Raw genomic sequence first — 14,133 nt, forward strand, 5'->3', positions numbered from 1 at the left:
TATTTCTCGATGATATCACCAAGTGAATTCATATGATCATAGGGATTATAAGACTGGGGGAGGGGGGGTGGGGGCCTCAACATTTTCCACAATAAATGAGCTGCACAAAATTATTTTGGCCTAGGGCTTGCTGACTTTTTACTTTAAAGTCTCATCTCACGCAACTTTTTTTAGATCAATTTTGCAACCACTGGGTACACGGCTCTGAAATTACCAACATTTCGTACATAAATGCAGACCCAAAATTGCTAAAAAAATGTGAATTTGTGTCCAAATCTAATGCAAATTGTGTTTGAGTCATAATTCCTTAATGTGCCATTATTTCTGCTTAAATTACTGATTAAATCCAGTTAATGTTCAACTTGTTTATGGTCAAAATAAAATCCCTTGCGATTTCCAACAAAAAATAATAAAAAAAACAAAGTAGGAAAAACAAAGATATATATAATAAATCAAGAAAGCAATGAAATATATAAAAAAATAATTGTGATTTTGATTTTTTTAAAGGACAGTGCATTTGGTCAGAATCCTATTAAGAGTCTGTGAATAAATAATGCATTTTAGGGTCATTTATAGCAAATTGTTTATTAATGATTATGAGATTTTTCGAGGAATTTCCTCTTACAGTGTTGTAGATTATGGCATCGATTGGAAATGTGCCGATTTGTCGCAATCGCGAGATCCTAAGGGGGGGGGGGCTAAATCCGCCCTCCCGTTCTGTCTTCTTGGGCATCAAAATAGCCCAGTCTTTTGGGGTTTAAACCCAATACCACTTGGCCACAAAGAACAGTGTGTTCATTTTAGCAGAAATACTGGACACTTTATAAATTGGCAATTGACATTTTCAATTTTTTTCATCCATGCCATCAAAAATGCACCCTGGACCCGATACCTGGGTCCTGTAAGACAAAGGTCAGCAATTGATTGTACGCTTGAATTTTACGATTGATTGTACGCTTGAATTTTACGATTGATTGTATCGTAGTCAATGCAATCAATCTTAAAAAATGTTCTACGATTCATCGCTAATCTTTGTGTTACAGGCCTCTGGTCTTGAATTCAGGGCATCCGGTTCAATTTAAGATCCCCCTAGAATGAGAAAGTGACTGGCAGTATTTCACCAGTAATATACTGTACAATGCCTTGGCTGAAGTGAAATTCATGCTCATGCTGGGTACAGGATTTTGGTGACAAGATATTTGCTCCTGTGACAGTGGCTCCAGGCTCAATTTTAATCTACACTGTAGGGTCAGGGTTAGAGACTTTGCAATATGGTCTTATGTGAGGTTGAGGGTTAGGTTTAGTGTTAAACCCAGGGGTGAAGTTGGTCATTTGATAGTGTGTCAAAATAGAATCTAGAGTGGAGCAAATATCATGAAACCAAAAATTCATGCTCATAAGCACTGCCTTATTTGAGAAGTTCCTATATATGCATGAACATCCTCTGGGCTAAATCATATTTAGCACGATGTCCCATAGATTGCCATTTCACTGATTTTTGTTTTTGTTTTTTGTTTCTCCCAGCAACCATAGTATTTAGTCTTCCAAGATGGCAACTGATGCTCTGAACCTGGTCAAGCAGCTGAGTAAAGAGACGGAAGATCTCAGGAAACTTGCAGAGACTGTCAAAAAGGTAGAACTAACCAAGGACTTTGGGAACATCCTGGAAGAGGTCATCTCGACCTTGACCTCGGTCAACACTGAACTATGTGTGGGTGAGTAGTACTCTACTTTCGGTGACACAAAATATGCTCCTGCGACAGTTGCTCTAGGCTTAATTTAGTTTAAGATGTACATGTATGGTTAGGGTTGCAATAGGGTTTTATGTTACATTTAGGTTTAGTGTTAAATCCAGGGTTAGAGTTGGTTGATTTGTGTGGAATTTAGAGCGGAGCAATTATCACAGGAGCAAATGTCTTCAAACCCTATTTCCCATGATAAGATGAAAAACATTCATATTCAAACTTAAAAAGGCCTTGTCACATTGCTTCGTGCAAGTGGTTTGTGTGACCCCGCAAAAATTAATCCAAGAAGCTCAAAAGAACTTCACATCCTCCATCAATTTCAAGCTCCAAGCTCTTGATGGTATCCCATATTTCTATTAATGATTTTTTTAGTTCATTTGAACATGTTTCAACAATAAGAAAGAAGAAAGATAATATAGGTACATTATAATAGTGCTTTGTATGTTTATCATTGGTTATTTTGTGTTGTGTTGAATGTACTTGTACAGTATACTTTAGATATTGAAATGTGGAAATGAAATACAATGAAAAATCAAATCAAACTTGAATCATAAAACCACCTCTGTATTTTGCTCCATGTAGGAAGTTCTGCTTCTGTCCAAGACTTTGACGAGCTTATCAATGGTGCATTGGCCAATTTAGTCACAATCAGCAACCAAATTGATCCTGATATTGCAGCAGGGGTATGTTGATTTTTTTTTAGGGCAGGGTTGGCAGTTTTCCTGGAATATACACTACAGGGAAAAAGAAAATTGGCATTCGGGATCGTGAAACACGCTAGCAAATGTGCGGGATGGTCTAACGGGATTTGAACGGATTTGTAGCGGGAAACTCAAAAGTGAGACGCAAATTCTAGCGTGCTCGGTCGTGATTTTATCGTGCGCGGTCGTGATTTTCATCCCCGCTTCTAACGTGATTTCCATGCTTCCACCGAGATCCCGTTGGTTTGACGCGCGTTTTTGCGCGATAGATGTATGCGCAAGCTAGTTTCAGGACATGCGCGCGCACCTTTTAAAAGGCGAGACGACAACAGGAAATGATTTTAAAGGGAATGATCACCCTTGCGCGAAACTGAACAAAAAGGATTGAAGTGGAAATGTAACTGTATTGACGACTTTCATTGCTAATTCATTTTTACTCTGACATGAATATTGCGTGTTCACAGATCATTCATTGAATATCCGAATGTGTTTTTTTTTTGTAAAGAGGAAACCCTTCTTATTCATGATTATAAGGCGGGACATGTTTTAAGATTGTCTTGAGGCTTTCACAATTTCAGATAATGTCCATTTACATTTTGAACAGAATTTATGTTCTCCGATAAGAAATATTAAAGACGCATTTTCGGAATAATAGAGACATCCCGGTGTGACAAAAACGGGTATAAAATGATAATCTATAAAATGGTTGAAGTTCCTTAACATATTTGTAAAGAGTTATGAAATGGAAATCATCTGATTGAGATATTTCAAGTCCGGTGTCGGCCCTGATGGTGTTGAAATTTTGATTGCTTCCCCTAACTCTAAAACTTATTCAAGTTTGCATAACTGATTCAGATCACATTATTGTCATCTCAACAACTAGTGATTGACTTTTCGGGACCATCTTCATTTTATGTTTGGCGTTATAATCGTGTAAAAATTGACCATACACCAACACCAAAAAGGTCAACACCGAACTTGAAATCACCCATTTACGACTTGAAATTAATGATGATCTAAAAATAATTGTAAGTTCTTAACAAATTCGTAAAGAGTTTTGAGGTTAAAATATAATATCGATATGATTCATGATGTAAAATCACTCAAATTTACTTCCGAAATATATGAGTTTCGCTTCGATCTTGGAGCACAGACCCTGATAAAAAGGTACAAAATATAATCTAGAAATTGTTGATGGTTCTTTATTCGTAAGAGTTATGACGTAATCATGTCAGCTATGATTTATGACATGAAATTATCATACTCAGCATTTGAAAGATAGGAGTTGCGCTTGGATATTGGAGCTCCTTGGTCTGATTAAAGCGTATGAAAATGATTGATAATCTATTAATTTTGTTGAAGGTTCTTGACATAATTATTCGTAAAATGTTTTAAGGAAGAAAGTAATCATATCCATGTAATCTATGACGTAAAATAATTTTTCTTAGCTTTCAAAAGCTACGAGTTTCGCTTGGATATTGAAGCACCTTAGCCAGATCAAATTATATGAAAATGATAATGTAAAATTGTTGAAGGTTCTTAACATATTCGTAAAGAATTTGGAGTTAAAAAATCATTAATAGCTTTTGAAAGATACGAGTTTCGCTTGGATATTGGAGCGCCCTGGCTTGATAAAAAGTATGAATAATCTAGAAATATTGTTGGTTTTCAACATATGGATTCGTAAAATGTATTGAAGTATAAATCATATCATATCGATATGATTTATAACGTAAAATCGGATACTTCACTTTCGAAATAATACGAGATTCGATTGGATCTTGGAGCACACGGCATGGTAAAGAGGTATAAGAAATAATAATCTAAGAATTGTTGAAGGTTCGTATTCGTAAAGAGTTGTGAGGTAAAAATATCACAAAAATATGTTATACGACGTGAAATCATCCCTAACATTTGAAAGATACGAGTTGTACTTGCCTTTTCTAAAATATTTTTTTTTCAAATGAGTTTCGTTACGACTTCAGATCTTGAAGAAGGCACCAAAACAAATTGTTCGGAAACAAACGCATTTACCATGTTTACGGCAATAAAAGAGACGTTCATTTTGATTGCACAGAGCGAAATATTTTCTTCCTCTTCTCTTCCTCCTCTTTTGTAGTTTATTCCTTTTTTTATTTTCCTTATAATTTTCTTCGACTTCTTAGCCATGTCCTGAACCTGGTCCTTTCTTATTTCCCTTCCTTTTGGACAATTCCAAAAAATTATCAACCTTTTTGTACGTCCGATTCCCTTTTTTCTCAAGTTTTACTTCATTTTCATAAACTGACCACACTGCAAAAACTGCGGTGTTTATTGAACAACAGTCTGGAATATATGACCACACGAAACATTCAAATCGATGATTTATTAATAATAATTGGTGTTGTATAAACGCATATTTGGAATTAGTCCAAAACCAAACCAATGTTTTTTTAACACCTCTCTAGTGTGGTCATATAGATTCCAGACTGGTGTTGAATTAACACCGCAGTTTTTGCAGTGCACAGACTGTCAAAAGTAAAAGAAATCAGGGACAGAAAATTTCATGAATGTCCCGGTCGGACGGATACGGAATATGGAGTTGTCCTTTTTTTTCATCTTCTCCGTGTCCTGCACACGATTCTGCATTTTATTTCCCATTATCCCCAATATTCTTCTCTCTCAGCATTCGATCCGCAGTTGTTAGAAAAATATACAAAACTTTATAACAAGTTGTACACATTATATTCCACTCACTATACATTAGTTGGGTGGATGAAAGATTTATTCGCACAAAATATAATGCTTTGAAGGGCGGTTGGGGTCTATGCCGCAATGCCAATGGATATGACTTAACACTCATCATATCAAATACATAAATATTTTTAAAATCAATCAGACTTCCACCCCCGAAAAAATACACCAAAATACAGATAGGCCTATTACAATTTTTTTACGGTATGACACCAGCTTTGGAATATCGCACCCCTCTTTCCATAAAGATGTTTGGTCTCTTGAAAATAAAATCTACTGATAGTGTGCTTCATTATGTTGTGAAAATTTGGAAATATAGGAAAATTACTTATCACGTTATTTTAAACAATTTATTATTTTCAGAAAATGAAGGCTTTGACAATTTGTTTTGAACATTTCCATTTACTATTCAAATCCTCCTAGGAATTAAGGTACAATGTCTGTCTTGATGAATAGAAAAATGATGGAAAATAAAACTACTCGTTCTTTGAATGAACCATGGATACAAGTGATTAAAAAAACAGAATTGATGAACAGAAAATGATGTCAGGCAAATCTACATCTTCTTTGAATGAAAGGCGTAGCTGAAAAAAAAAAACATAGAATTGATGAACAGAAAATGCGAATCCATCCCTCCTTCAGATAAACAAAGTAACTGATTAAATATAAAAAAAAGAGTTGCTGATGAACAGAAAAATGATGGAAAGCGAATCTATTCGTTCTTTGACGTAGCTGATGAAAAAACAATTAATGAAGAGAAAAATGATGGAAAGGGGATCTATTGGTTCTTGGAATGAACGATGTAACTGATAAAATAAAAATACAGAATTGTTGAACAGAAAAATGATGGAAAGCGTTTCTATGAATAAAAGACGTAATTGATGAAACAATTAAAAAACATAATTTTGGGGACTAAAAAAATGATGGAAAGGGAATAGATTTGTTCTTGCAATGAACGATGTAACTGATAAAATAAAAATACAGAATTGAACAGAAAAATGATTGAGAGTGAATCTTCTTTGATTAAAAGTCGATAGTGATGAAAATAAACACATGCAGAATTGATAAACAAAAAATGATGGTTAGCCAATATAGTCATCTCTGTTCAATTCTTAATAGATTTCGTATCTCAAATGTTGTGTTTTTTATTTAAGTTATTCTATAACTATATGATTAATTCCGTTACAATAACTTGATTCTAAATCTCTAATTCATAACTCCATAGATAAAAACTCAAAACTGAATAATACTCGTCCTTTGAATGAACATCGTAACCGATTAAATGAAAAAAAAGCATGAACAGAAAAATGATGGCAAGCAAATCTACTCGCTCTTTAAATGAACGACGTAACTGATAAAATAAGAAATACAGAATTTATGAACAGAAAATGGCGGAAAGCGGATCTTTTAACAAAAGACGTAAGTGATGAAATAAAAAAAAACAGAATTGATGAACAGAAAATGATTGTGAGCAAATCTTCTCGTCCTGTAAATGAACGACGTATTACGGATTAAAGAACAATGTTGGAAAGCAAATCTTCCTCGAATAAAAGACGTAAGAGTGATGAAATAAAAAAAAAAACATAATTGACGAACAGAAAATTATGGGAGACGAATCTCACTTGTCCTTTAGATGAACGACGCATTACAGACGTAACTGATAAAATAAAAAAAATACAGAATTAATGAACAGAAAATAATGGAATTATGGAAAGTGAATCTTCTTTGATTTAAAGTCGTAAGTGATGAAAATAACACAGAATTGATTAACAAAAACATGATGGTTAGCAAATATAGTCATCTCTGTTCCATTCTTAATATGGATTTCGTATCTCAAAGGTTGTTTTTTATTTAAGTATAACTATATGTTTAATTCTGTTACAATAACTTGATTCTAAATCTCTATTTCATAACTCCATAAATAAAACTCAAAACTGAATAATACTCGTCCTTTAAATGAACGTTGTAACCGATTAAATGAAAAAAAAAGAGAATGAACAGAAAAATGACGGCAAGCAAATCTACTCGCTCTTTAAATGAACGACGTAACTGATAAAATAAGAAATACAGAATTTATGAACAGAAAATGGCGGAAAGCAAATCTTTTAACAAAAGACGTAAGTGATGAAATAAAAAAAACAGAATTGATGAACAGAAAATGATGGTTAGTAAATCTTCTCGTCCTTTAAATGAACGACGTATTACGGATTAAAAAAAACATTGAACAGAAAATGATGGAAAGCAAATCTTCCTCGAATAAAAGACGTAAGTGATGAAATTAAAAAAAATACACATAACTGACGAACAGAAAATTATGGGAGACGAATCTCACTTGTCCTTTAGATGAACGACGTATGCAGACGTAACTGATAAAATAATAATAAAAAAAAAATTAATGAACAGAAAATAATGGAATTATGGAAAGTAAATCTTCTTTGATGAAAAGTCATAAGTGATGAAAATAACAACAAAGAATTGATGAACAAAAAAATGATGGTTAGCAAATATAGTCATCTCTGTTCCATTCTTAATGTGGATTTCGTATCTCAAAGGTTGTGTTTTATTCAAATTTCTATAACTACGATTAATTCTGTTACAATCTCTATTTCATAACTCCATAAATAAAACTCAAAACTGAATTATACTCGTCCTTGAATGAAAGTCGCAACCGATTAAATGGGAAAAAAGAATGAACAGAAAAACGATGGTAAGCAAATCTACTCGTTCTTTAAATGAACGACTAACTGATAAAATAAGAAATACAGAATTAATGAACAGGAAATGGCGGAAAGCGTGATGATGAAATAAAAAAAACACAGAATTGATGAACACAAAATGATGGTTAGCAAATCTACTCGTCCTTTAAATGAACGAATTATTACTGATTAAAAACAACAACAATGAACAGTAAATGATGGAAAGCGAATCTTTTATAAAAGACATGATGAAATAAAAAAAAACACGTAATGAACAGAAAATGATGAAATTACTCGTTGTTTGAATGAAATACGTACCTGATTAAAGTTTTATAAAATTACAGAAAAGATAAAAATGAAAGATAAAAAAAGGATTATCTAATCGTCCTTTAAACGGAAGAAGTCATTGGTAACAAACACTGGAAAATAAATCATGGAGCTAGCACCGTAAATAAACATTGGAAAGAGAATCTACTCGTCTTTTAAGCCAAAGACGTAACTATAACGGGGTCACTCGGTCAAGAGCTGCGCACATGGATTTCTATCGGGGGACGCGTTTGATGCGCGCGCTAGCAGTGGCCCGCTGTCTATCGGGAATTAAGGATTTTCTATCAAGTTGATAGCGTGTTGAAATATCGATCTTGCGGGTTGAAAATCCCGTTATCCATTTTGAAGTGGCCTAAAAATAACGGGATTGCATCGTGATTGCTTCGAGATTGCATCGTGTTTTGATCAAAAAGTGCCTAACGGGAAAATGCGCATCCCGCAAAATCATGCCAAGTTTCTTTTTCCCTGTAGTGTACCAGGAATTTCCTGCCTAAATCTGAATAAAAAAAAGGCAATTCAACATTACTTTCTGAGGATAATTTGTCAGAAAACTGAAGGGATACTCCGGGCTGAAGATATGTAATAGAGTAAAATTCATAGAGCAAAATACTGAAAATTTCATGAAAATCCGATAACAAATACAACAAAGTTATTGAATTTTAAAGATTTGCATTATTCCGGTGAAACAGTTCTACATGTAGGCATGCCCTCTTGAATTTTAATTACATGTAGGTGGGCTGATGATGTCATATCCCCACTTAACCTTTTTTGTATGTTATTACATGAAATCATAATCGTTGCAATTTTTTCTCATCTGCAAAACAGAGTGAGGATATACAGGTAGGCGCAGCTTTTCCAATGGCAGCAGCGGTGTCGACATCAAATCTTAACCGAAGGTTAAGTTTTTGAAATGACCGCTTAACTTAGAAAGTATATGGACCTAGTTCATGAAACCTCGACATAATTTTAATCAAGTATTACTGAACATCTTGTCTGAGTTTCAGGTCACATGACCAAGGTCAACGATCATTTAGGGTCAATGAACATAGTATTGTACCATTATATGAATGGTGTTTTTTGTGAATAATTATTTTATAGAAGTTCCAAAGTCAGCACTGCTGCTATATTGAACCGTGTAATGCAGGTGTGACTGCCAGAGGCGCTCCACTTGCTTCATTTATGTGTATTATGATGTGTCTCCATTACGATGAAATAAGTTGCAGCAAGAAATAACTGATGCACTAATCAGTTTTCAATCTGATCGTTTTATACTTCTTGGTAGAAAAATTTGAAAAAGCCTTATTTCATATAATAAGTTACAAAAGAAAAAGTGGGGATATGACATCATCAGCCCACCTAATGAATATTCATGAAGATGTGCCTAGAACTGTTTCACCGTCATGATGCAAATCTTTAAAATTTAATAACTTCGTTATTTGTTATCTAAATTTGGTAAAATTTTCAACATTTTGCTATGTGAATTTTACTCTATTTATTGAGATAAAAATATCTTCAGCTGGAGCATCCCTTTAATAGATACTTACTTGCATGTATTGCCCCCTCCTGGGACACAGAGACTCTCAATGATGTTCCTTCAGGCAGTGTGGTTTTGAGCCAGCCTCTTCAGATCTTTCTATGCAGCCATCCTTTAAGCATCTGCCTGCATGTCTTTGCACAATTAGTAATAGTCAAGAATGTTTTGACAAATTTAACTGATTGTTTTGGTGTTGTATAAAAGCAACACTTCATATGACTTTATATTATGACTTGACATACGATAGGTAATCCTTTCTCAGGAGCTAAATCACAAATGATAAGTTAAAGGACAAGTCCACCAAAATATAGTTGATTTGAATATAGAGAAAAATCCAACAAGCATAACATTTAAAAGTTTCGCTTAATTTCACAAAGCAGTTGTATGCACATCCTGGTTGGTATGCGAATGAGGAGACTAATGACATCATCCACTCACTATTTCTTCTATGTTTTATTATATGAAATATAATTTTCTCCCCATTGTCAAGTGAAACGGCGATTGATTCCCCCTATGAACATGTAGAATTAACATTGTTTTAATACTATATGGTTCAGTCAAGTTGATCCTTATTGTCAAATCTGTAAAAAAACAAAACATTGTATGATTCAAACAATTAAAAACAAAAGAAATAATGAGTGAGGGACATCATTGATTGTCTCATTTGCATGTCCCTGAGTTGTGCATCACTGTTTTGTGAAAAAGAAGCGAAACTTTAAAATATAATTTTCTTATTTCACATCCAAATTTGATGAAATTTTCAGCATTATGCTACATGTACATGTAGTTTGATTTTTCTCTATTTACTGAGCAAATCAATGTTTTCAGGGGTGGACTTGACCTGTAAGGTATATCATTTTCCAAAAGAAAGGGTCATCGGTTGTGCGTTAAGTAAAGTAAGTGTCAAGTAATATTGTAACTTACAAACTGCTTTAGGAAACAGCCTCCAGGGTCCAGTACACAAAAAAGGATCATCGTTTAATTTACAAGTTTGAAGACCATTGTAGTCATTGCAATTAATCTATAAAAAAATGGTCTATGATCATTGCTAAGGTTTGGGTTATGGGCACCAGGTCTACGAAAAAAGGATTTGACAATGTTTTAGGTGCCAGATAAGACACTAACCTGCTATATTTTTATGACAGTGACATCTTGGTGACGAGTGTCGCCTCTGATAAAACTTAACAGGGACACACTTGATCTTAATTTGCATTACTCTTGGGCTGTTTAACCTGATTGATAAAATCCTTTGGAATAAAGAAGAGGGGTACCTATCACAAAGCTTAGCAATCATCATAGTACATTTTTCTACAATTGATTACATTGACTACATTGTACGATTAATCGTGGAGATGAAGCATACGATTAATCGCCAATCTTTGTGTTATGAGACCCTGGTGTGTTTAATGACTCAAATAATTTTAGATAAAAAAAAAGACACTGATGGCATACAGTACATATGATTTAACCAATGGAGGGAGCTCAGCTATTGCAAAGTATTACCATATTGATTTGATTTTGTAAAAAAAAATGATTTTTTTTTTTAATGTGACAGGTTGGTTTGTTAAAGGAAGGCTTTGGGACCCAACGAGCATTTCTGACAATAGCAGCAGAAAGCAAGCAACCAAATGAGGTATGATATCAGTCTTCAAGGCCATACTTAGAAATTTGTAAAACCTTCAAAACCGTATTATTGGACTGAGAAACACGCTATGCATATAGTTTTACTTACAGAACATATTTTGAAGATTTTGAATGTCTTTGTAAGAAGAACATGTTCCATGACAAGTTGGAGGGGGTGTTCTGGAAAGGCCTGCATGCTGACTGTACAAAGCTGCACCTGAATGAGCTTGACTGTAGTTTGTTTTGAATTATAAGCATATGACTAACATAAACACTCACCATTGGCTACATCCTTGAACCCATTTTATAATACTTTTTATTGGTAGATTATGTCGTAAATTTTTGGCTAATCTTTTATACTCACTGCTTTTTCTTATATTATTGAAGAAAACTTTGAAAGAGCTTGTGGTTCCAACTTATGAAAAGCTGGAAGAAATTCGGAAGTACAGGGATGCTAAGAAATCTTCCAAGTTTTTCAACAATATAGCAGCTATTGCTGAAAGTGCCGAGATGATGTTATGGATTGGTATGGTAAGTATCAAACTCAAAGAACAGGAGATAATAATGAAGTTAGTAATGTTGATGATAATGATGATGACAGCAATAATACTGCAACTAATGTTGATGATGATGCTGATGATAATGTTGATAATGGTGACGGTGATAAAAATGAGGAGGAGGGGGATGATGATGATGATGAGGAGGATGGCGATGGTGATGATGGTGTGGTGATTGTGATGGTATTAAATCGTTGTACGCACCACGATCCGTCCTCTCTGCGCACTTCGATGCGAAAGTTAGTTTTGCAGAGAATGCACTTAAAAAAAAGTTTTTTTAAAACCAGCAATAAGTGCACCTACAAAGAGAGTAAACTATTTACCGGTGTCTTTGTTCGATAGTTCAGGTTCCAAAGTTTCATCTCGTATCTTTACATTTTCTTGAAATGAATTATTTACGCCACAGTGGGCATCGTAACAGAGAGGACGGTTCATGGTGAAATCGCGAGGCGCAATAGCGCACTGTCTCTGCGCAGAGAGGACGGTTCGTGGTGCGTGCGACGAAATGTGTAATGAAGATGTTTCTGGTACTTGTAATAAGGATGATCATCATGATGGTTATGGTAATAGCGGCACTGTTGCTGAGAGTGACGTTGGATATATTATATCTATGAGCTATTTTCATCTTCTTTTCACAGCAAAGCAAGCCAGCACCATACGTGAAAGAAATGCAGAGCTCAGCAATGTTTTACATCAACAAAATCCTGAAAGAATTTAGAGAAAGGTTAGTCTTTTTGCTCTTACCTTTGTATTTTCTCACTGTGAACTCAACTTTACATCTTATACAAATGTTTTTCTCTTACCTACAGTAGGCCTATATGTTGAGATAAAGAGTTCTTTCATTGTAACAGTGGGCCAGTCCATGTTTAATAGACAAAAGCACTGATTAATCCAGGGGCTTGGAGTATGCCACGTTAGCAGTGTCTCCAATGATTTCTCAACATTTTAAACACTTTTTGGTATTCTTGATACTTTCAATAATAAGTGTATTCCTTTTACAGTCAGCATAGGAAATACATGAGGGCAATTTCATCCCTAAAATTCCTCCCAAAATGCATGCTTTGGGGCGACCATCCTTTGTGGGGTCGCCTCAAGGTCTGTCACAAACAATATTCAAGATTATTTGGAAAATTTATATTCTTACAGTGGCACAATAATGATATTTGTATAATTGCTTGTTGCTCCTTAAAGAAGCCCTTAAAATGAAAGAAATAGCCCCCAAAGTTCCCCAGTTGCCCCATTGTGAGATAAAATTATTTTCCTACCATTTTTGTGATAACAGTGACCCGAGACATGTTGAATGGAAATCTTCGTTGATCAAGCTCATCCAAGAACTTGAGGTTTATGTCAAAAAACATCATCTTACAGGCGTCACATGGAACAGACAGGTGAGCTTCATGAGAAGTAGTATTAGACCAAAATTTGTCCAATACATATTTTTAGCGGGTATCCTTGAATCCTTCACCTCTTTTTTTTTCTTTTTAGGGCATACTAATTCATATTATAGTAATATAGAAATATAAGAATGGTAAATTCACTTTTTTTTTTTTTTGGGGGGGGGAGATTTACCAAAACTAAAGATACACTTTAAGATAGATATTACCTGCAGTAGACTTGCAAAGTATTAAAAATATGGAATCAATCTTGTGATTATTAGTATTAATTTATTATTTCTTTGGCCACAAAAATTAATAATCATGCTATGTGAAAGAAGAAAAAACAAAAATGAAATATTTTTAAATATCACCTTTATAGAGTGTTTTAGCGATGCATTAAGAATGTGTATTTTAGTCTGCATCAATTGCCCGTGCAGTATCGGAGCGTATCCCTAAATAGGACTGAAATCCGATGAATATCCCATATGCTCAAAATTTGCTATTGAATATTAGAGCATATTCAACGGTTTAGGGCGCGTGCATTAATGCGTGAAAAATACAACGTGTTCAACAATGAAAGCAATGCCAGGGTTACCAGCCCATCAGGGGAAAAACCGGGAAAATTATTTTACTTTTTTCCAGTCAGGGAAAATTCAAGGAATCTGATAAAAAATACCTCAAACAAGGGAAAAATCAGGGAATTCTGATCAGCCCAAAAGTCTAAAGCACGGTAGTCAGTCAGACTATTAAATTTTGTTGCATATCGAAACAACATCCATCGAATGACTGGTCATGGTGGTACTTATTCGTTTTACATTATTTGTTTATGCTGAAAATACAT

The 14,133-nt window shown here is 34.4% G+C and overlaps 1 protein-coding gene across 1 annotated transcript in view; it reads left to right on the plus strand.

Moving 5' to 3' along the window:
• LOC121415848 (adenylyl cyclase-associated protein 1-like) overlaps positions 1-14,133 on the plus strand; it is a 49,976-nt gene that overhangs the window by 23,700 nt on the left and 12,143 nt on the right. Inside the window, exons 2-7 of the mRNA XM_041609216.1 lie at positions 1,525-1,715; positions 2,328-2,428; positions 11,292-11,369; positions 11,747-11,890; positions 12,555-12,640; positions 13,199-13,304. Of these exons, the coding sequence (XP_041465150.1) occupies positions 1,550-1,715; positions 2,328-2,428; positions 11,292-11,369; positions 11,747-11,890; positions 12,555-12,640; positions 13,199-13,304 (681 nt within the window). The 5' untranslated portion in view covers positions 1,525-1,549. The remainder of the gene's footprint in view (positions 1-1,524; positions 1,716-2,327; positions 2,429-11,291; positions 11,370-11,746; positions 11,891-12,554; positions 12,641-13,198; positions 13,305-14,133) is intronic.

The sequence above is a fragment of the Lytechinus variegatus genome, chromosome 1 (assembly GCF_018143015.1).
Source record: "Lytechinus variegatus isolate NC3 chromosome 1, Lvar_3.0, whole genome shotgun sequence".
Classification (NCBI taxonomy): domain Eukaryota; kingdom Metazoa; phylum Echinodermata; class Echinoidea; order Temnopleuroida; family Toxopneustidae; genus Lytechinus; species Lytechinus variegatus.